The sequence below is a fragment of the Triturus cristatus genome, chromosome 1_2, assembly GCF_964204655.1.
Source record: "Triturus cristatus chromosome 1_2, aTriCri1.1, whole genome shotgun sequence".
In the NCBI taxonomy this organism is placed as follows: Eukaryota; Metazoa; Chordata; class Amphibia; order Caudata; family Salamandridae; genus Triturus; species Triturus cristatus.
The window spans coordinates 1009687618-1009710760 of record NC_140580.1 but is presented as its reverse complement, the minus strand read 5'-3'; the positions used below and the strand labels follow the sequence as shown (position 1 = coordinate 1009710760).

General features: G+C 46.1%; 1 protein-coding gene across 4 annotated transcripts in view; it reads right to left on the bottom strand.

Annotated features, from left to right (window-relative positions):
* LOC146868589 (uncharacterized) overlaps positions 1–23143 on the bottom strand; it is a 1503661-nt gene that overhangs the window by 704512 nt on the left and 776006 nt on the right. For all 4 annotated transcript variants that reach the window (XM_085611695.1, XM_085611716.1, XM_085611705.1 and 1 more), the window contains one exon: positions 9211–9264. In XM_085611695.1, the coding sequence (XP_085467821.1) occupies positions 9211–9264 (54 nt within the window). The remainder of the gene's footprint in view (positions 1–9210; positions 9265–23143) is intronic.

The window sequence follows — 23143 nt, the reverse complement described above, 5'->3', positions numbered from 1 at the left end:
ATGGTATCTTCAACTTTTGCAGTTGGTTGACTAAGTCTCCAAGAATCGGGACCCTAGTGTGACACTGGTAGTGGTTACCTGTCTTGGTGCCACTGTGTAGCTTTAGCAACCAATATCAGTGTTGTTGAGTTAGAGTGGGAGTCAGACACTGAGAATGTTGAATATGGCGCCTGGGTAAAATGCCAGTTTATATATGGGAATCAGCAGACAATTTAGGGTAGTTTAAGACAAAGGCGTCAGCACCCAAAGTACAAACTACAGAGCTGATGGATTAAACTGGCCACACAAGAGGGAACAAGAAATTCTTAATCGTCTATTTTTACTATTTTATAGAATTTGCAAAAATAGATGGATGTGATAGAGCGCCATGTTCTGAAAATTGTAGGGGTGCACCATAATCGCCGTTAGTCAGCACCCACATATGTTATTTAAGTCTGCACGTGTAGTTTGCATATTCATACCTGAAGTGTAATGAAATTAATGCTTATAGTGCGATTTTAGACAAGTGTGTTTAAATTGTGTAACGGCCTGACCGAATATACGCTAAGAGAAGGGCCTGTTCGTTTATTATGTTAGCTAAATATTGTAGGCCGAAAATGATTTCTCTTGGTTAGGCTTTTGGTTTTAGGACGTTAGAAAATCTCAGAGAAGTGGAAAGTTCCTCGTTCCCATGTTTTTGTTGCAGGTGCAAGGACATTTAGCTCGTTAGAGAGACTAACCCTTTGTTCTAGGAGTTAGCATGGTACGGGAAGCTAAAATGGGAGTATACTGGAATGCAAGGATGATACTTTCAACGGAGAAGGTGACTGGAACTCAAGGACGAGTAAACCATCATTGGAAGGGAGACAAGTTTCATTGGAAAACTACTGGGAGAAGACCTGGCTGAAGAGGTGTGCCGGAGGGCGTGTTCTACATTTTTGGGATTTTGAATTAGGGACAGTGCCCCGTGGGTTGAGCAGTTGAGGTTTAAATGGGGAGCTAGAAGGAGCATCTTAGAACGAGCTCTGACTAAGTGAATGTACTTCTAAGGAAGTCTTCACTTCTGACACCTTTTACTCTCTTGCCTGGGAGGGAAAATGCTAAGTAGGGATGTCACCTTAAAGAGAGAGTAGGGATAGACTAACTGATTCTCCTTTTTAGGTTAATGGCTTCTAATGTAGAGATTGGAGCAGTTATTGGTTGCCTAATGCTTCTGGAGCTAACTATTATTCTGAGTCGGATGAGACTCCTGCGTAGGATATTTTTTGTACTAGTGTCCATTTATTTTCTTAACCTCGTGCTGAGGTGCTTGTATGTGCAGTTATTTTTGGCTTTGTAATAAATCCCTAAAATTTGAGATTGGGAGTCAGTGGTTCTTTGAAGTTAAGATTTGATTTTGTTGATTATGTACTAAAGATTGAATTTCCTCCCCTCTACACTATTTAGCAGATAAAAAGATCCTGGCGGCAAGAGAGGATTCTTGGTGATGGTAAGATAGATATGTATCCAGCTTCATCAGATGTTTTAAGAAAATGGAAGTGGAAGTTGATATAATGAGAAGGGTTACTTCATACCTAGTAACAAATAGTTCTGATCAAAGTAATAATTACTAAGCCATACAAGGTATACGGAAATAGATTATTGTTTATAATTCTTTTTTATTAGTTCTGTGAGGTTTGAAGTAAATGTTACAATTGTACATTTTAAACTGATGCAGAACTACAATAAAAAGATACAAAACCGGAGCACCACACACCACTTTGGGTTTCTCTGTAACCTATCTTCATGAGCATGGGGCTCGAATTGGGATCATCTACAGAACTTGATTCTCTTTGGGCTGGACAGGCCTAGATAGCCAGCGCGGTGCCTCACTTCAGATTTTAAAGGTTGTTTCGCACTGATTTTTCCATGGAATGCTTTAATCCCTATTGCTTGAAACTGGCAACTTCTGTCAAAAACTAGTCTGGCAAACCACATCTGAATACATTTCTGTATTTATTCAGGTAGCTGAAAAGTGTGAAATCTGTGTCTACAAAAACCAGCGGCCTGTCATTTAATTGAGGCACATACATCCATGACCTTACGAGGAACAGGGGATCCACTAACAGCCATGATGCAGATATAACTCTCCACAGTGCTGTATCCGGTGCATAAAAAAAACATTTCATACAGTTGTATTTGGCTCAGGCCAGACAGCTACTCTTCAGGTATCGTGCTGTAGACCACTTGAAACTCTTAAAAGGGTAGTCGTCTGCAGTAAATAAGCATCGCAGACCACAATTCATTTAAAAAAATATCTTGCTAACAAAAGTAGTGTCTCTGTTTCCATCACCTGTGCCTAAATTTGTTCTTAGACTTGCGTTCTCTTTCTTTCTCTCTGTAATGTTTTGCATTTATTTTGTTCCTGTAGCCTACATCACCCACTCCACAACTATCTTTTTCTATAGCCTACTGAGTTTCTTTAATAAAGCATGTTTGTCAGTTTTCACTAGCTGATGAAGGACACTTACGGGTGGATGAGAGTGAATGGAGCACACACGCATGACACCACTGCTAGCCTTTCAAATGCATAAGTGGGCACAGAGATGTATGACAGAGGCAAACCAATTCTTAATACATCGTGTTTTCTATCTGCAAGTACGCAGCTGGCAAACTCGGAGTGGTCCCTTTAATGACTTTTGTAACAGTTTGTGTGTTTCACTCTCTTTCCAGAATTTCACCAAACTCCTGGTAGAACTGGGACAATTACTAGAGGGTGCCTTTTGCGACCCAGAGAAAAGAGTCCATTGAGAATGCTAGAGTTGAATAGAGTTTGTTAAAAATCTGATGGATTATTTGCAATGATATCATCTACTCAGATAAACATGGCTGGTAATGGGAAATAATTGAAAATTTTAAACAGCCTTCAACATACTACCCACTATCAATGATGCTTTACTGCTGACCCCAACACATTTTTACTATGCAGCTTTTAGAATTAGAGGCAAGAAATGCTCTAGCTTAAGAAAACGCTGCTATGAGTAATATCTAGTAGATTCCAATGGATCCCAATTGAACAATTAATACATTTGTTGCCTTAGATGTTATAGTTTTGTTTAAGATTTAATTTTATTATTTTAATCTGCCAAACTGTACATGTATTATGTCCGATGATTAATGATATTTACACAAAATGAGTGTGGATGATTCAGCAACAAGCAATCAATAAGACGTTTCCTCTTTCAAGTTGTTAGTCCAGACTAGGGGTGTTCTCCATCAAAACTTGTGTGATTCACTGGGGCCACTTTTGTTCTTCATTCTTCACCTTGCAAAAGTTCACCTAGCAGCACATTTTTGGGTTGAAAAAGGCAAATAGAAGCAAGTCTACTGCAAGAATAATTTGCATTCTCCTCTAAACTGTTTTCTAACGGTTGCAAAAGCCAGCATAGTATACTAAATTTAAGAACAAACTAAAATATTTTCCCCAAGATCACTCTCTGAGCTGATGTGTAGCAGTCCAGAAACTGAGGTTCTACAATTCAGAAACTGGGGTTCTACACTTTCGAACATTTCCAAATTCCATGCCTGCGCTTGGTTCACCTGAATGACCATGAGGTGTGGATGTTATCTGGATCAGAAAGGTGGAAATATCTCAAATAAACTTCTTTTCCTAGATTACAAACTAGGCAACAAGAACCACTTAGCATTATACATCTAGAATGTTTCCAGCTACCCATAGATGGGTCTGTGCTGTAAGTTCTTAATCAAGACTGCTCATCTCTGCCAGGGGTGAATCCAGAAAAGATGTCCCAGAGCAATATGGTCTGATGGTCTGTTTCTCCCTTTTCAACAAGTATTCATCTCCCTACCACATACTGACCCGAACAAAGAATAAGTATTATTGCATCTTGAAGCATGTATGTTTGTTTTTGGTGCATATGGGAAGTTCAAAAAACCATCTTGAGGAGCTACACTTCTAAACAGAATTGTGTGTGGGGGGCTGCTTTCCACTGGGATTGATTAAATATATTAAAGGAGTGTTCATCTGTCTTACGCTGCCCACACACACACACATATATATATATTTTTGACTCATGTCTCATATAAACAAAATAAACGCTATAAAGAATCTTACTGATAAGAGGAAGAGATAGGGCATACTGCAGAATATGTAAGAAACGCAAACAGTACTGCACCGGTAAGAAGGCAGTACAAGGAAAGTCTGTGTTAATATGTACATTCTGATAATTTGTGTGAATGAGTAAAATTGATGTTGACAGGGTATTAGCTCTTCAAGGGTCACTGAAAGAATGCATTCCTCTGATCAAGTGTCTTAGCTGTACTGGCACTCAATCATCACGGTTTATTACTCCAGCATTCGAGGCAGGGGGATAATCCTTTCCTGAGCAAGTGAGCACTTTTTCTATGCCAGTCATGTGTGGTCATATTTGTTAGTGCCAGTGAGCTTTTAGTTTCTGAATCTTTGATATACACAGGAAAAATAGGTCTTCTTTACGTTCAAAGATTATCCCTGCAATATTGTCCACGTGTTCAGCAACAATTGCATATATTTGGTACAGACAGCTCCTCCATTCCACTACAATGCTGTTTAAAAACAACAACTGCCTCGTGTTCCCTGCCAATTGTTTCTTGTAAGTGCGCCGAGTTTGGAGCACGGATGCCTCCCTTTTCAAAGAGAAAGGTTTTTTTCATGATGCTTGCTTCTAAGGGATGACTGAATTGGTCGCATTCATTGATCTGAATACATCACAGCTAGTGAGAAAGATAACAGACTGACTTTTGCAGCAGGAAGAAATTCCTTGTTTTCGGTGCTACCCACAAGTATTTGATATTGGTCCTACGCCACTTAACTATTTTTAGGAGCTTTGCCCGTTTACCTACGTTCTTTTCATTATAGCGATCTCTTTCATTAGTTATGTTCCAGGTGCACGCATTCTAAAATTCCTTTACTTCCCAAAGCTACTTTTGTTTTATTCATAATTTTAATGTATTATTGTATTTAATTGTACTCAATTTATCCAAGATCTCTCTGCTCTATGGAAAAAAACATTATTCTTTCACAAAATAATTTTTTAACATGTTTTTACTTTACAAAGTTTTGGTTTGAACCAGCTTACAACACGCTGAACCGCGCTTTGGCTTTAGGACCCAACTCTAGCAGACTTAAGTCTCTGAGAACTTCATATTGAAGGACAAACAACGATCAGATTGAAAGCATTCACATGTTGAGTCAATAATAACGGCGTCTATATTTTGAAAATAAATCATTGTTTTTAGTTTTTGTGGTCGCTTGTTCTGTAAACTAATAGGTTCTCTTTGTGCTGTACTGCTGAATTCAGAAATCTGTGGTCGTTGATGCTGATCGTGTGTAGAGAGTATAGAGCCACAACTCCAGATGTATTTAGAAGTTCAATAAATTATCTGTGTCCCAAAGATATTCGAGGAAGTCGTTCCATGGCAGAGCTGTGATGGAAGTCTAGTTCAAACTACACGCAGACATTCAGCAAGTTTACAACTGGACAGTTTCAAAATGCTGATTTAATTTTCGACCTCCATCTGAAAAGGTCACTCATTTGGTGACGAGCAAGAGACCAGCCCATACACACATATCATGCCAGAAATCATTGACTTCTTATGTCAGATCACTGTGAGCTCAAGGCAAGCTCAGGCACCATAAGAGTTCAATCGTTGGTTTCCATTTCCAGGACAAATCCCTAAAAAGGTCTTGAGGACGTAAGCCTCAATCATTTTTTGATTCTTAGCTTCTGATTGCATCCCTAAAGGTGCAAAAGGGAGTGGCTGTAAGTCCTGAAATTTCTGATATCACTTTTCGCTGGCAATATATTGGTGTAAGAGAGGGCTTGGATTAATAGGTGCTCTGACTTTAGTGGTGGAATATGGAATCATCAAAAAGGAAACTATTATCAAATGTAAAAAAAGTATATTTGGCTCGCCTGCTCTGCAAGGGTCTGTCATGTTCCTATACACAAAGAGTAGATTTCCTGAGCCCGAAAAGGAAAATGTGACTTTTTCAGAGAATATGAAAACTGGCAGGTATCGCTCACTCGTTCTAATGAGTTATGCTCTTATGGATATGAGTGTTAGAAGTCAGAGAGACTGGTCAGAGATCTTTCATCTGCACATGATTATGCAGTCTCGTCACATACCACAAAATAAGTACACACCTACAAGTGTGAGTATTTGTTTCCAAACTTACTTTTTAGTGTGCATTATTCTTTTACATATCATGGGAGTAAAAAGTACCATAATATTTATCTAACAAAATGATTATTAGATTGAAAGCGATATATTATATACTTTAATCGTATTTCATCACACTGCTCTTTAGATCTAAAATGCTGCCCAAGTCACTAACAGCTAAATCCAGTTATTACACGTCTACAGTTGTAAGGTGTGTGATGAATAGCCCTTAAACATCTTATTACATTAGGTCAGAAGTCAGCATCCCTCTAGCAACCAGTCCATCTACCTAGCCCCATCGTATACACCCCAGTACCTTTCAAACCTCTTCAAAAAAAGATGGTGCTCTACGCAGCAAAGAGGGATTCTCTGCTCAGAAACTACATTTGTTAGACATGATAGTTAACCATGCGTCTGTTTAGGTTTCAGGAAACAAACGGGCGCTGTCGTTTGTTGCATCTGATGTGGTTTTGTATCAGAAGAACTACACAAGGACACTTACAGTGAAGCATATCTTTGGAGACTGTATAATGCTAAATGCTGATGAGAATGGAAACATTCCTTCCCTAGACTATTATTACCAGTAACAGAAAAATATGTGGAAATAAAACATATTTAGTTTTGTAAGTCTGCATTTCTTTTGCAAGCTCAAATTAGTACGGGCCTACAAAACAGGTTTCTCATTCATTTCATTCACAAAACAGGATTAGGTTACCATAGAGCATGGCCTGAGTTGTAGGTTACATGACCAAACAAGCATTTGCAATGCAATAGGTCTCGCATTTACGCAAGTTTGAGCTATTGGCACTGTAAATGACAATGCCTTTTATTTATGTTTTGTTTTTTAAACCATAAATAAAAGGCATTGTCATTTACAATACTAATAGCTTAAACTCTCGCAAATGCGAGGCCTACCGCATTGTAAATGCTGGTTTTGATGGGCGCTGGTTCATTTAGGCAGTAAAAACATCACCTAGTGAAACAGAGGAGTTAATGAGTTTGGCCCAATAATGGTGAGGAAGGTGATGATTTCACAGTAGAGTGAATTTGTATTACACAAAGCACTGCTTAAGTAATGGATCTGAAAATATTTAAAGGTGAAGAGACAGTTTAAAGACTCTATTAAGCTGTCGAGCCGTGTGTAGGTGCAGCTGCTGTGGGTAATACCATTAGAAACCAAGAGGGAGCGTCTCAGCAAAAATAGCTTTTATAGCAGCATAGTGATGAGTGAAAGAGAGGGGCGCACAGTGGTGAGTAAAAGGGAGGGGCGCACAGTGGTGAGTGAAAGGGAGGGGCGCACAGTGGTGAGTGAAAGAGAGGGACGCATGATTGAAAGGGAGGGGTGCACAGAGGTGAGTGAAAATGAGGGGCGCACAGTGATGATTTAAAGGGAGGGGCGCACAGTGGTGATTGAAAGGGAGGGGCGCACAGTGATGAGTGAAAGAGAGGGGCGCACAGTGGTGAGTGAAAGGGTGGGGCGCACAGTGGTGATTGAAAGGGAGGGGCGCACAGTGATGAGTGAAAGAGAGGGGCGCACAGTGGTAAGTGAAAGGGAGGGGCGCACAGTGGTGAGTGAAAGGGAGGGGCGCACAGTGATGAGTGAAAGAGAGGGGCGCACATTGATGAGTGAAAGGGAGGGGCGCACAGTGGTGAGTGAAAGGGAGGGGCACACAGTGGTGAGTGAAAGGGAGGGGCGCACAGTGGTGAGTGAAAGGGAGGGACACACAGTGGTGAGTGAAAGGGAGGGGCGCACAGTGATGAGTGAAAGAGAGGGGTGTACAGAGGTGAGTGAAAGAGGGGCACACAGAGGTGAGAGAGGGGCGCACAGAGGTGAGAGAGGGGTGCAGAGGTGAGAGAGAGTAGGGCTGTAAACACCATGCTAGACAGATGGACTTTAGGTCTTGGCGGGGGAGGAGAGAGCAGCGGCACAGGTGGATGAACTGCTCTCTCTGATGGATGTTAAGACTCCATCTTGATTCATGCTTCCACACCGAGAACCTATAGAGAACAGTAACGCGCAACCTCAGGTTCCCATGCCGGAATTTGTGCCAACAATTACTTACAGTGGGCTATAATGAGCTGTGCCCTAAAATCAACATATTTTTATTTAACTTGTCCGTCAAGCATAAAATCCGGCCACGTGGGCGTCTGACGAGCGCAGGCACTGAGTAGCGAGCAGCAAACCACAATTTCCCACCAGCAGGGAGGGGCAGCCAGCGGGGTGGCGGGATTGTGCACAAACAGCATCATGAGGTGCCAGCTAGATTAGGCCGAAGGAGTAACAGGCCACGGCAGTATGCTGCAGATTTATCGTTTTAGCTTCAGCCCCTGCCGCCCCCCCACCCCACAGCCCGGGGAGATGAAATCCAGCGCAGGGTCGCCCAGAGGCGCTACATCTGGAGGTAAGCAAGGTCAGAGGGAGAGCCATATAGGTGATATTTAAACTCAACAGTATTTAGGTCTGCAACTGTAAAAAAGCATATTACTCGAGCAGTAACCGATAAACAAAGGCATGCTTGTTCTATATAGAGCCATCCATGCTTTTTGTAAAGTTGACCCCTTTTCACCATTTCCAATGGCAGGCCACCATTTACCATAAACGGTGACGCCGGCCAATGGAAATGAGGGGCGGGGCTTAAAGCCTTTTTTTGAAAGTCCTCTCCTCCAAAATCTCTCGCGGAGGCAGAGCAGAGCTTTGCCCTGCAACGCACGCGAGACCTAAAAACATATCACGTGCCCTCAGATAGTAAAAGTATGCAGTGTCTGAAAACATTGTGTACTAATGTCTCACCACATAAAAGGCATCACTCTCAGAGGAAGGGATTCAGTGCTAATGGTCACTGATAGATCTGCACTGACCTTGTGCATACCACTTTTTGATTGGATGTCAACATAAATGATGGCTCAATCAAAGGTTGGGAACAGTTGTTAGGAATAAGTGGATAGTAACGCAGAAGGGTATAAGGGCAGGAGAGTCACTGATAGCCAAAGAAAAGCAGAAATACAAGACACTTTTAAGAACAGACTCACCTTTGGCCCCTCACTACCATTGTGTCCAGGTGATCCTACTTGGCCTTCTTCTCCCTAGAACAATAAAATAAATTACTGGAGGGACTCAAAGAACATTGATCAATGTTTTCTGTATTTATTTATTTACGTTCGGCAGTGGTTTAAATTAAACCATAGATACACAAAAATACAAACAGAAATATCACGCTTCATTTCCATCTACACGCACTTAAGGACAACCAAGATAAAACACACTAAGTTACAAAATGGCATCTCATTTATTTCAATTAAGGAGCGTTCCTCAATAAATGTTTGTACTCGCAGCAGATCGAATCCTTCATTCACAAGTTTACAAAGTTACAAGTTTTCATTACGGAAAGGAGAATGTGTTCTCTTTTTAGGAACATTCACTGGGGCCCGAGCACTCCTACTATCACATCCTCAGACGTACACCGTACTACTGGCAGAAATGTGAGCTCCTTAGGGCTTTGAAGTACTCCTACAGGAAACATGCACGTTGCAGTGATCAGATGGTCTGTGCTCTTCCAGGATATCAGCTACAAAATGGATATTTCATAACTATTTGTTGTGCACTTTCCACCGATGCACCACACAATCAACAGATTCTCTTCGCTCTACAACAATCCTGTCAGCCACCAGTGAAGTCAAGACAAGGTAAAATGCACGCGGCATCAGGGAGGGGTTCATTGAGAGGTAAAGCTGCGCATGTGTCACATTAAGGCGGCAGCCATGAACTGTAATGTCACGCCCTGCAGAATTGGCAGATCGACAAAGCAAGAACATCCTTGAGCAACTGAACATGAACCGATGACGGCAAAGGCGAGCTCCGCAGACATCTTCAATGGAAGCGAGTGTTGATTGTGCTCGCTCCATCCTTACGAGATACAGTGAATTATCCAATGATCCCCGGGCCACACGTTCTAGCAGATTTTAAAGAAATGTACCCAGGGCACTCCCTTAGGTGGGTTTCTGGGACAGCTCAAGTTTGATAGTTTTGTTGGTGACCCAATGCCTGCTCCGAAGTGGAGCTTGGAAATCAACTCGCCCGACTTCACAGCCCAGATTCCTGGGCTGTACATCAAAACGGGAACTCCTTGGCCTTAAAGCCCTGGAACAGGCGGAATGTAACTTAACTACAGCAAATGATATGGCATTGTGTAACAATGTAACCGGTACGGTTAATCATGGGGAGAAGGAAACTAATAATTACATTTCCATTTTACTGTTTGGATGGTCCAATTTAAGCCCAAGACAAACTTAAGCAAATAGATTTGTGTGCATCTTTAGGTGCAGGTGTATTGTTATAAGGTTGGCGTTGAAGCTGTAGTGTTGCAGTTGTTTTGTGGTGTTGGGTTTTTTGTTGTAGTGTTGCAGTCGTTTTGTGGTGTTGGGTTTTTTGCTGTAGTGTTGCAGTCGTTTTGCGTTGTTGGGTTTTTTGTTGTAGTGTTGCAGTCGTTTTGTGGTGTTGGGTTTTTTGTTGTAGTGTTGCAGTCGTTTTGTGGTGTTGGGTTTTTTGTTGTAGTGTTGCAGTTGTTTTGTTGTGTTGGGTGTTTTGTTGTAGTGGTGTAGCCGTGCAGTAGTGTTGTACAGCTTCCTGCAGACAGGATAGATAGCAAGGGTAGCAGGGCCTGGAGGACAGCAGGTGTTTGCAACAATTGAAGGCTCATCCTACACTCTTTGTAGCAGAAGTGAGGAGACAGAAAGGCAGGTGAAGAGCATCATTAGAAAACTGCTGGTATTTGAGCCTCTAAAGCCATCTGGTCGGGGGACATACACGCTATTAAAGCCATGCAGAGCAGTCTTACACAAAAGAGAAATAACCTCACAAGGGGGCATTAGAAAGTCCCGTAACACTGTCAACAGTTGATCACAGAGGCTGGCTGCCTCGCAGATAAAGAAGGACTTTGCGTGGGACAAGGACACTGAGGGTGGGTAGATGTGGGAGAAGAGATGGGCTGGTATGAATGCTGGTGGGCACTAGAGGGGACATGTTACACTACTGGATTAAGGACCCCCATCTCTGAACACGAACCACAGCACTGCCTGTCACAATGTAGAATGGCCTCAGACATATCACGTCTATGTGTCTCTCTTTCCTAGTTACACATTCGTAAACCACAAGTGCGTAGAAAAGGCTCGGTGATGCACTGGTCACAAAAATATGTAAATCTCTCCAGTGCACCCTCCCCTCCCCCGGCTTGTCTAAAGAATATCACAAACGAGAATCTACAACCACAACTCCTCTCCAGCATCGCTCACTGCCTTCCAAATGGACTCAATCAAACAAACTTTTCATTGTAGGACTTCTTGCCAGTCAGTTGTTTCCCATTATAGGTGTTGCCTACAAGCCCCAGTATGCAAAGGGAGTTTGATTCGACATCCAGGACCGGCTGAAGGCGCTACACAGGGAATGTGGCTCCCACTCAACAATAATGGGCAGATCGAACCCCTGTGGAATCAAAGGCAGGTCACTGCGCCCTCCCATCCCTCGGTCTCCCAGATGAGCTCAAATACCAACAAATAGAGGGCCCTTCTCGTCTTAAAGAAGTGGTCCGCTGTTTTTACACTATGGACGAATCCCAAATAAGGTTTGAAAATAGAAATATTTTGACTACTATTCCGTCGATGACTTTTGCCTAAACTGACTTTACAAATGTTATTTCTCCACCCAAATATTTTTCTATGCATCAAATGTATATGCATGTGAAGTAAACAATGTATGCATTTGGACAAATAAGGTGTTCTTCATTTTAATTTGTCACTCAGTCATGCAAATACAGCCCTCACAGAACACCGACAGCAGGTATTTATTGTGCCTGCACATTTTAGGCGTGGAATTGGGCACTACTTAGTGGCTTGGTTTAGTACACAGGGTTGTGGTCAGTGGACTGTACTGTATAGGAGTCGTTTTTTTTAGGAACTTGAGATCAACATGACTGTTCAGGTGCACATTGCCAGTCTAAAAGAAAATCCGCGTATGCACTTTTTTTTGGGTTGTAGAATAAATGTGTGAGTAACTTGCTTTTTTCGGTTCTTCTCATTTTTACGGCGCGTTCCAACATTGTCCTTTTCAGCATGTTGATGATGCATCCTTCACGCTGTCGTTCGCAGACGAAGAACCCCTGCTGACCCCATGGGAGGTCACGAGAGATGTGCCCGCACCTGTGTTGCTTTGGGATATTTTTTCGCACACCGGAATCAACTCGTTAAGACCCTGGGGCAGCGATTTCATGCAGCCTGCCTACACTCCACTGGGGGGAGCTGTTGTACTTTTATGGCTAACTGCTGTCAAACTACAAGCAGCTAAATGGTAAATGGAAACGAGGCTTCAGAATTTATTGGCAAAAAATATATAATTATCTCTTAAAATCAAGTCTACGTTTCAGAAACAATGCCAATATATTACGCCCAAACAAAGCAATTTCCATGCAAGATAGTTTAGTTTTACGTAAACGCTTCATAATACGCATTAGTTGCACATTAATGATGAGATTGGCAACACCCCCTTTATGATAGAACGGTTGATTTATTCCCGAATATCCTTGAACACAAATCTGAAAAAAACGTCTATTACAGGGCAACAAATCCTTACAGAAGCATTCCTTCTTACAAGAGAGGGTGCTGAATGTACAGATGCTTAGGTTCTGTAATGGTCAGGGAGGCCTCCGATTGCTAAGAAAAGCAAAAGCTGCGTCGTTGCGCGAACAGGATAAAAGTAGTCCGTGCCTATCCTATCTTCTCCTATGGTCGCCCTCCACATTTCACACTCCTTGCGCCCTCCCCTGTTGCGTTGTGGGCCCTAGGCCCACATGCTAAGAAATGACAGACACGCAGAGGGTTGCTGCAACTGGCCCGAGCACGTGCACCCAGGCCATTTTATTGACAGGCTCACGTCACTCCTGAAGCCTGTGAGGGATACGTGTGGGGTGCAAGTGTGCTCACTCCCATAGGGGAGTGGCTACTAACTCAGTTTCTGTGGAGACACTAGAACGTGTCTCGCAGGACATAACATTCCTCCCAAATTTGATGAAAAACAAAAGCTCTATAGTTTAACCTGTATGGATTAAACAGTAGCGAAATATATACCACAGGGTCCATCAGTTTCTGGAAGACTGCAGACAATGGCTGGTGAATTAGACTGTGGCAGAACACTCTCAGCAGATATTCATCGTTTAACCTGATCAGTTCAGGACACAAACTATTGCTTGAAGATGTCATCTGCGCACTGGGAAAGTGCCAGTGTAAGCATGTCCTTTAGTCCCAGGTAGCTTCCTTTTGCTGACATGGAGGATGGTATGTGGTGGATAACAACAGTTCATTGACTGGCTGCATCAAGATCATGGTGGGAGTCCATGGTGAAAGTTCACTGTATTATTTCTGGATCGCCTGAAGTCTCTCTTGGGCTGTCTTGCTGTGTCCGGTGACCTGTCGGTGGGCAATGTCTCTTCTAGCTCTCCCGTCTGGGGAGGCCCTTCGTCGGGCTTGCCACGGGACTGCTGATAGGCTGCAATTGGGGCTGCGAATGTGCCGACTGGGGGCAGCTGCAAACCGCTGAGGAGCCAGTATCCAGTCTCTCGCACAAACCTCAAGGGTGTATGGATCTTGGTCAGGACATGCTCTGGCTGCCGCAGTTCAGGTACAGACCAGGTTAGCAGGTAGCCTCTGAGTTTTCTTGTTGGCTAGTTTGGCAATAGCGTATGACTCCACTCCATGCATCTTCGAGATGGTGTCGGTTGACGCACCTGATGAGGACTGACATGGTGGCATTGTCAGCCGTGTGGTGAATCTGGATGATGACAGGTGACTACTTGCCTTGAGGGATGCAGGCGTCTAGTCTGTAGTCGATCACCTGAGACAGAGAGTGGCCAGGTACCTCCATGTTCTCAGGGGAGGCACTTGCATTCATGTACTTGTACTTCTTGGGCTGTTGGGACTTTGATGACGGAGGAGTGATGAACACGCTGAGGAACGTAAGGCTTGAGACTCGGTTCGCGCAGGCTGTGCGGCTTACTCTCGGACTCCCGCTGTGCGGTTGCCAGTTCCTTCTCGGGTTATCCCCCTCTTCCCTTGCTGTCGCTGTGTCAGGACTCACGCCTGTTGTAGCTTGGGTTTTCTTCATCGTCCGGCCCTGCCACTCACGACTTCCTCTTCTGTCCTCAGCTGTTTGTCCGATTCTTGGTGTAGACCCTCTGGTTACACTTCCACGTTTCTTGCTGAATGCGAAGTCATGCACATGACACTGATGACGTAGCTGCCATTGGGCCTGGATGACAGGTTGCGATGATTAACTAGGAGAGGAAGTTTCTGGATGGACGTCGTGGCTACGTGACTGCCCCTTCTGAATCTTCTCTTGCACCTCTGAGATTTGCGGTCAGGGGCAGGGATGCTGTTCGACTCCAACTGCCGACACTCAGGCTGGACGGTCTCACTATGAAGCGATGGGAGCAACGTGGTTTGCGCTGGCGGCGGCTTACGTTTGGTTCTCCCTTGGTGCTGTCTCCAGGGCCGTCGGTCCGCCTTGGTGACTGTCTGGTGTCTTTGGAGGTGTTCTTGGCTTGTGGTGCTACGAGTCTTCGCGTTTCTCATCTTGTTGTCTTTGACATACCCACGTTTGTCCAGCTCTTCTGGATGACATGATTTCCACTCTTCTTCTGCTTCTTCTCCGGGTGCAATGACATGTACCATGTTCTAACACGGCCAATGGGGCCGTTGAGCTTCAATGGTCTCCGGACCATTCAGGCGACTTCAGTCGCTCTTCTCGGCTGCATGGCGAGCAGCCACTCATCTTGGGTGCTCCTTCTTCAGGCAGCTTCTTGACGCTCCTACTCCGGGTGTTCCCTCTCCAGGGAATGCCTTCCACGGGCAGTAGGCAGCAAGGCTCCTACTCCGGGTGTTCCCTCTCCAGGGAATGGCTTCCACGGGCAGTAGGGAGCTGTGGTGGCGGCTGGCCACTTGTGGTGTACGACTCTCCTCTCGTCAGCCTTGGGTCACTGATGACTCCTGCTGTAAGCAGTGTGAGGGAGGACACTGTGCTGTGTTTGGCCCACTTGGGGTTCCGTTGGTGCGGTGGCGATTCTTCTTGATGCCTTCAGCATTTCTCCTTCTCTTCGAGAAGGTCTTGCTCTCCTGGGCGCCGGCCCATGCAGTCAAACCTCTGGGTGCCTTTGTCGCGCACCTTGGACTTGACGCTTTTCTAACCTCTTCGGGGTATTCGGCCTTCTGGTGGTCTGCCCAACCACTTCTTTGACATCTTTCTGGTCGCCTCTGTTTGGCGAGCTTCCGACTGTGCCCTTCTCTGCTCCAATGGACACTCTCTTCTGGCACTTGGTGCGCCTGTGTTGTCTAGCTTGCGATTGTGTCTGTATCTGGAGAAGCGAGCGATGCGATGTCGTATCTGGAGGTGACGTTGGGCAACCACGTATGGTGCGCGCTCTGCACCAGTGTTTCTCGCGCGGCGTAGTTGGCTTCCAACAGACTCTTTGCCGCTTCTGTAACTGTGGTGTTGAGATCAGTGTTGTGTTTCTTTAGCTTGTCATGGCTGCAGGCATTGGCTGTGAACATGATTCCACTGCCTGTCCCTCTTGTGAGCTGATGAGGGTGGTCGCAGCATGCAGCAAAGTCTCTTCTGGCTGTGGCTTCTAGGGGCTAGGCAGCCTGTGGCTCCCTCTGTGGAGGCAAGTCAGTCTTTTCCCTTTGTCGTACAGTAGGGCAGTTCCACCAGGGACATTGCAGCCTGTGTATCCCCTTACTTTGCCCAGTGCAGCTGAGACTCACCTGCTGTGTGAGCTCTTCCTTGGGGGCTGACTTCTGGAGAGCACGTCTTGCCTGTCATGCTGAATGTTGCCAGAAGGGATGGGGTGACACTGTAGTCCCTGTGCTATACCGGTCAGGGCAGTCCTCCTGAGGCTGTTATCTTTTTTTTTTTTTTTCAGGTGCAGTAACCAGAGATGGCCACTAAGTGGCCCTGCAGTGCAAATTGTTCCTCTCGGTCGTGGCAGCTGTATTGGCCGGAGCTGGGAATCATTCTGGAGTGGAGATGCAGGCGCGGGACTGCTTGCAAGGCTGAGAGGGCTTCAGTCCATACCAGATGCTCCTCATGCTCAGGGCTGCCTCACAGGATATTCTCAGGTGAGTGTTGTAGCTGCTGTAGTGTTGGAGGCCATGCCGTCTGCCTCAGTGCGGGCCGTTTTCCTCTGTACCGGCCATGGTTAATTTAGCGCCAGGCAGATAGGGTTGCTCCTGCCGGTTCTACTCGTGCTGCGAGACTCAACAGGGTTGTAGTCGCTACTTCATACCAGCCTTCGGTGCTGCCTTTCCTTCTCAGTGTGCAGTGCTGAGGTAATTCCTCTCGCCTTCACAGCTACAACAGTCTCTATGACTCGCCGGCCACGCGGGGTCTCTGGTTTGGCTCACCATGCAGGTGCAGACTCATTTATAGGGGCTGTTGCCAGGCTGTGCTTCCTCTTGCTCCTTTCCTTCCTCGCAGGATGGCAGAGCTCGGCCTGGGATCTACAGATCTAACCAAGGCTCTCCCCACTGCTGAAAGAGACCTCGTGCCAACTCTGGGTGATGATGCAATTTGTGATCCGCTAGGCATCCCTGGGTGAGTTCACCTGCCCAGGCATTCAGAGAGCCCTCAAGGTGTTGAACCACCAGGGATATGCCCTACTGTTCCAGCCATGGGCTCTTGACAAAGGGTCCACAACTCCACCCTGCCCTGTTTGTTGCAGTACCACATAGTGGCAGTGTTGTCCATGAAAACCTTCACTAGCCTTCCCTTGATGGAGGGTAGAAAGGTTTTCAATACCAGTTGGATCGCTCGGAGCTCCAGCATGTTGATGTAGAGTCCGGATTCCGCTGGAGACCAGTGTCCTCAGATTTCTACCTCCCTCAGATGGCCGCCCCATCCCCAGAGTGACACATGTTTCACTACTGTCAGAGCTGGTTGGGGAAGGGAGAGGGGTCTGCCTTTGACTCAATCACGGTTTGCGAGCAACTACTGCAGATCTTTTGCAGTTCCCTCCGAAATCTGCACCATGTCGGAGAGATTTCCCTAATGCGTCGCCCTCTGGAACTTCAGGTCCCACTGCAGAGCCCGCATATGCCAGTGGGCATGTGTCACCAGCAGAATGCAGGAGCCCATGACGCCCAGCAGGCTCAGAGTCTCACAGACACCCAGGATAGAGGCTGAAACATTGGTATCCTAGCCTAACTATCCTGGACTCGCCACTTGGGAGAATAAGCCCGAAACTGCACTTTGTCCAGAACAGCTCAGATGAAAGGGAGCATCATCAACAGCCAGTCTTCGAGATAAGGGACGACTGGCACCCCTGATCTTTCCAGATGAGCTGCAACCACCGCGATCACCTTGGTGAACACCCGAGAGGTGCTGGTAAGGCCACAAGGGAGCATGGTGAACTGAAAATGCTTGTGGCCTACCGTAAACTACAGTTAGCGCAGATGGGCAGGTAGGATGGGAATGTGAAAAATGGCATCCAGCAAGTCCAATGCTACCATAGTCTTTTGGGTCTCCTGGGTCCAAGGCAGACAAGACCTGAGCCAACATGAGCGTTTTAAATTTCTCCTTCTTGATGAAGAGGTTGAGGGCTCAGAGATCTAGAATAGGGCAAAGGACTTTGTCTTTTTTGGGGACCAGAGTGTAGTGGGAATAGCAACCACAGCCTACTTCTGTCACTGGAACCCTATCTAATGCTCCCTTGGCCAAAAGAGCAATGCCTGTCTCGTGGAGAAGGGACAAATGATCCTCCATTAGCCGGTCGTGAGATGGTGGCGTAGAGAGAGGTATAGTCTAGAAGGGGAGCTAGAGTAGCCCCTTCGGAAAATCTGCAAAACCCACCTGTCCGATGTTATGGTCTGACAGTGGGGCAGGTGATGGCGAATCCTGCCGCCAACTGGATGCCCAAGGTGGTAAAGTGGCCTATTAGGAATGTTTGGAGGTTGCAGCTGCCTGGGGGGATGGTGGACTGACTAGACCGCTGGCTACCTGACCCATGAGGTCTGTGGTTACCGTGCCCTCAATCACACCGAGGCTGGAGAGCATACGTGGCTCAGGCTGTGAGAGAACCAGCGAGGCTGGAAGCCCCTTCCATTGCCACAAAAGGAGTGGAAGGCAAATTGGGGGTGACTTGGGGAAGCAGAGACCGAAGGACTTGGCTGTAGCCCAAGAGTCCTTAAAGCGCTGAAGCGCCAAATCTGCCTGGTCTCCAAAGAGACGGGCGCCATCAAAGAGCATGTCCAAAAGGAAAGCCTGAACCACCACCGAAAAACATGTCATCCTCAACCAGGCTTGGCACCGCAGGGACACAGTCGATGAAACTGCTCTGCCCAGTGAGTCGGTCGTATCATGTCCATATCATATTGTGAACTTTGCTGCATCTCCCCCATTGGCAACAGCCTGAGAGAGTGTGGCCCAGGCCTCCTTTGGGACCTGTGGCAGCACTTCCGCAACCACATCCCGCAGAGTGTGGGAGTAACGGCCCAAAAGGCATACGGTGTTCACAGACCGCAATTCTAGGCTGGCGGAAGAAAACATCTTCCTCAAGGAGTCCAGCCTTTTGGAATCCCTGTCCGGGGTAGCGATAGGGAATGCACCTTGGGACATTGAGGCTTGGACCACCAAGCTCTCTGGGATAGGACGTTGGGTGAGGAAGTTTGGGTCCCCTGGGGCGGGGCGGTGGGGGCGGGCTATCATCCCATTCATAGGAGCCCCTGTGTTAGGTATGGACCAAGTCCCCAAAAGAACGTCAGTAAGGGCATCATTGAATAAGAGTAGATGTTCAGACGAGAAAACTCCTGGTTTCAACACCTCCGTCAAGATGTTAGTCTTGACTGTCACAGAGGGCAACTGAAGGTCAAGGACCTCAGCCACCCTCCGCACCACCATTGCATATGAGGCTTCCTCCTCCATAGCCACGACAGGGGGAAAAAGCATACCAGTATCTGGAGAAATATCCAGTCCACTGGCTTCACCCAGTTCCTCACACCAGCCCATATTTGGATCTTCTTGATACAGCTGGTATTCTGCTGTGTCCAGTGACCTCTCCCATTTCTTCCCAATGCCTAGCCCAATGGCATAGGGATCAAGCTCTGATCTAGGAGTCAAGGCTCCTGCTGGCGTCAGAGTCGGCATCGGGCAGCAAGCATCCAGCTCTGTGTCGGAGTTGGGAATCACAATGGAGATGGAGCCGCCGATAGGCGCCAGGAGCGTTGGCATTGGGGCCAGGGAAGGCCGAACTGGTACGACCAGCGCCAGTCTGGATTCAAGAATGGATCCCTAGGGGGCCACTGGAGCCGGATCAGCTGATACGGAACCAGAGGTGGCCCCTTCTGTCCTTGTGGGGCCCAAAGGTGCCGCTCTCTCAAAGCTTTTGGATTCATGGTGTGGCAATTGGAGCACGACTTCGGCTCGTGGTTGCGCTCCAGACACCACAGGCAGACAAGATGCGGGTCCATCACCGACATCGGCCGATGAGGGGCTGTACAGGGTTTGAATCCCGTCTTCCTAGATGACATACTACTAACACACTAGGGGTCCTATTATGTATAGGACGCACTTTCCCGGTTTGCACCCGGCACACCTTAAGGTGCGCTGGGAGCAAACAGGGAAATTGTGCCCTATTACATAGAATGCAATGCCCCCAGAGCAGCCGCGAACTCTCGATGTCCCTAGGGCAGCATATTCTGGAGCAGCTTTGAAGCAGCCGCTCCATCTTTCACTGTGCAGGCGGCAACCAGCCTGTACTTTCAAAGGTGATTACAGATCCCCTTGCAGGTGGGTGCAGTGAGTGACTGCATCCACCTGCAAGGGAATGTCTGAGGGTCCAAAGGACCCCTTTCAACCCCTCCAGAGGGTTGCAATCAGGGTGAACACTAACAGTGCTCTACCTTTTAGGTGGCGCACGGTCAGTGTGCTTCATGACAGCTTCTTGGCCTCTGCGCCTGCGTCTATGATACAGCGTGGGCGCAGAGGCAAAGGGATTCCCTCATGTGCATGGGGTCACACCCCCTATTCAAATGAGGGAATGCCCTCTTGAGAAAGCGCTATGTGTGTCAGAGCTTTTAGCATTACAGAAGGGACCGCACAAGCATCTGCGGACCCTTCTGTAATACCAAAGTGCCCCGAGCACAGTGGGCACAGTCATCCGTTTTGCCCCCCATACACTTTGTGTAATATGGTCCCAGAAAGAAAACTTGAAAAACTCTTGACAAAACAGCGAAAACATCTAGTCAAATACTGACTGAGGGGTAGCTCTTCCATTGATCAGTGCTGGATGGCGAGGAAAGAAATGAACTGACATCAGCGCGCCTAAGTGGCGCCTATATAGCAACCTCGACGTCACTTCAAGCACAGTTGCCTCATGACGATGCACGCTGAGCTGATCGACGCCGCCTATGGGCGCGCAGGGGTACCGCTCACAAAAAATCATCTGGATCCAATTTGAAGCCTGGGGAAATTCAAAGGTAAGGAATCTGCAGCTAGAAATCTCTATCAGATATGTCCAGGCAAAGGTTTCAATAATTTAGGCATCAGTTAATTGCCAGGTAGCTAAGGCACAGACATGCTTAACTTAGTGAAAATGCATTAAGCATTTAGAAGTATATAAACATGTGAAAAGTCAAAAAACACATCAGAATAAAATCACACTCCACTTTATAAAAACAGAGGACAGTAAAATTCAATAAGCAAAATGTCACAAAATAACAAAACTCTGATTGGGGGATGGGGGGGGCAAAGATATACATTTTTAAAAGACTTAAGAGAAAAAAGAGCCAAGAAAAATGAAAGTGCCAGTCACTAATGTTCATGGGTGACCGAGACCTAGGCACAATTTCAGGTGGACTACCATAGCAGGTCGGATACACCAACGTGTTCGTCCCAGTCAAAGATTTTAACTGAGGAGTTAGTCTCTGAAATGGAAGTTATATCTTTCAGCAAGAAAAGGTTGCAGCAAGTATCTGAGGAAGTCCTCTTAAAGCCAGATTGGACAAGGTTTTGTCAAGAAAAACTCAACTTCTGACACAGGAAAGTCTTCTCGTCGGCCGGTTACTTTGTGGTCAATATTTCTACATTTGGCTATAGTGTCTTCACCCTTCAGTGGTTGCAGGCTGTATCAGACAATAAGTTCCATCAGGCCAGATACATTCTTGATGTGCCTTTTACAAGTTAATGAGGTTCCTATGTCCACCCTAAATGCAATTCCTGCAAGAGGAAGAAAAACACCTCCCAACACCCAGGCAATTGTTTATGTTCTGGGAGCAGTTTTCACAGCTCATTAAGGTGACAGGACAGCTGCTAGCAGGCTAATGCAAATTAGCCCCAGGACTTTAGGCAGGGAAAACTAGCTTTCTAAAAATCACTTTTCCCAAAAATATATATCAAATCCAAATTTACCATTAGTTGGATTTTTAATAAATGTTAAGAACAGTGATTGAACTGGTGTTCTAGCTCACCCAAACCCAAGATAGTAGAATTAAATTTCAATCTATATTCAAGTTATCCTTATCAGACAAGCCAGAGATTTCAACAGTGAAAATAGCTTTTGGGGCCCTATCCTTGTAGCAACATGGTAAAAATAAACAGATACATTTCCCACTTTTAACTACCATGCACTCTACCTTGTGGGCAGAAGACCTATACAGGGGTGATGTCTTAATATTTATAAGGGATATTTTGTCTGTGCCAAAAAGGGTTGTTTTGGCAGGAAGGACTGCTGGTTTAGACTACAGCAGTCAGGCTACACCAGTAGGACTGAAACCATGTTTTCCCTGTCACTTTGGTGTTGCAATTCACAGGTGACACTTAACTTTTCATGTCATGGGGTATTTCTGCCAGTAGCATCCGGTGTCAGGGAAAAGTGGTGGGCAGCGCAGGGGCAGGGGGGGGTAACACATGCGGGCTGGACAATAACAGTTAATAACCATACAAAAAAAAAAAAGGACCTGCCGCCCCCGCCTCGCTGCTCTTCTGGCTCCACTGCAGCACAGGCTGAGGCTCCCAGACTGCCCTACTGCCAATCCAGACGCTGCTCTCATGTTACTGGCAGCATGAGAGAAGCACCTGTATTGGCCTGAGTGGGTTGGATTTGTGCACCCAGAGAAACTGCCCTGCTGTTTCCAACTAGGCATGCAGCTCGGGTTGGAGACATTTAAGTGCACATGCTATTTTGGCCATCCTAAGATGTCCTGCCAAACCGACATGCGCACTTGTAGGGTGCCAACCACTCATCCTCCATGAGTCGTCATGATGGATGGCCCTGCCCCAAGATGTCTCCGTGAAGAAAAATAAAATGATAGTAACATTTATTTTCCTCAGGTTTGCACCTGCTGGCAGGGTGGCGATGCTCCTCTGCCATTACGGAGGAGCTACCCCTGATTTCTGCACCATATACTATATATACTTACAGGAAAATTAAATATGCTTAATTAGAAATTACCCAATGTAACCGTATTTTAGGGGTCAGAGTACATGCACTGGTGTTAAAAAGCGCCCTTTCTCACAACAGTCGATAATTCAAGCATGCAAATCTGTGAAAGAAATGTGGTCCATCTGTAGACCTAGATAAATAGGTGCAACAAGCAGGCGGGGTTGCCAGGTACCAGGGCACTAAGGATTAGTCAACTGGCACTTTAACGTTTTATCTAGTGGTTGAGACTGAACTTTACTTGGGAGACTTTACCTGGGACTTTGGGCAAGGTGCCTGAGAGATGAGGTGCCCAGTACCATTCCCAGTTTCAGAGCACCTGAACTCATTTCAGTACTTCTATTCTTAAAAATAAAGTACCAACATCTCCTGGAGGAAGGAGCCCATATAGTCTGTATACCTTTAGATGTCACTTTTTGAGAGATCTTCTCAATAAGAGAGAGCACATGTTCGCAATGGATGGTTATTCGCCAGACAAGACACGAAACAGG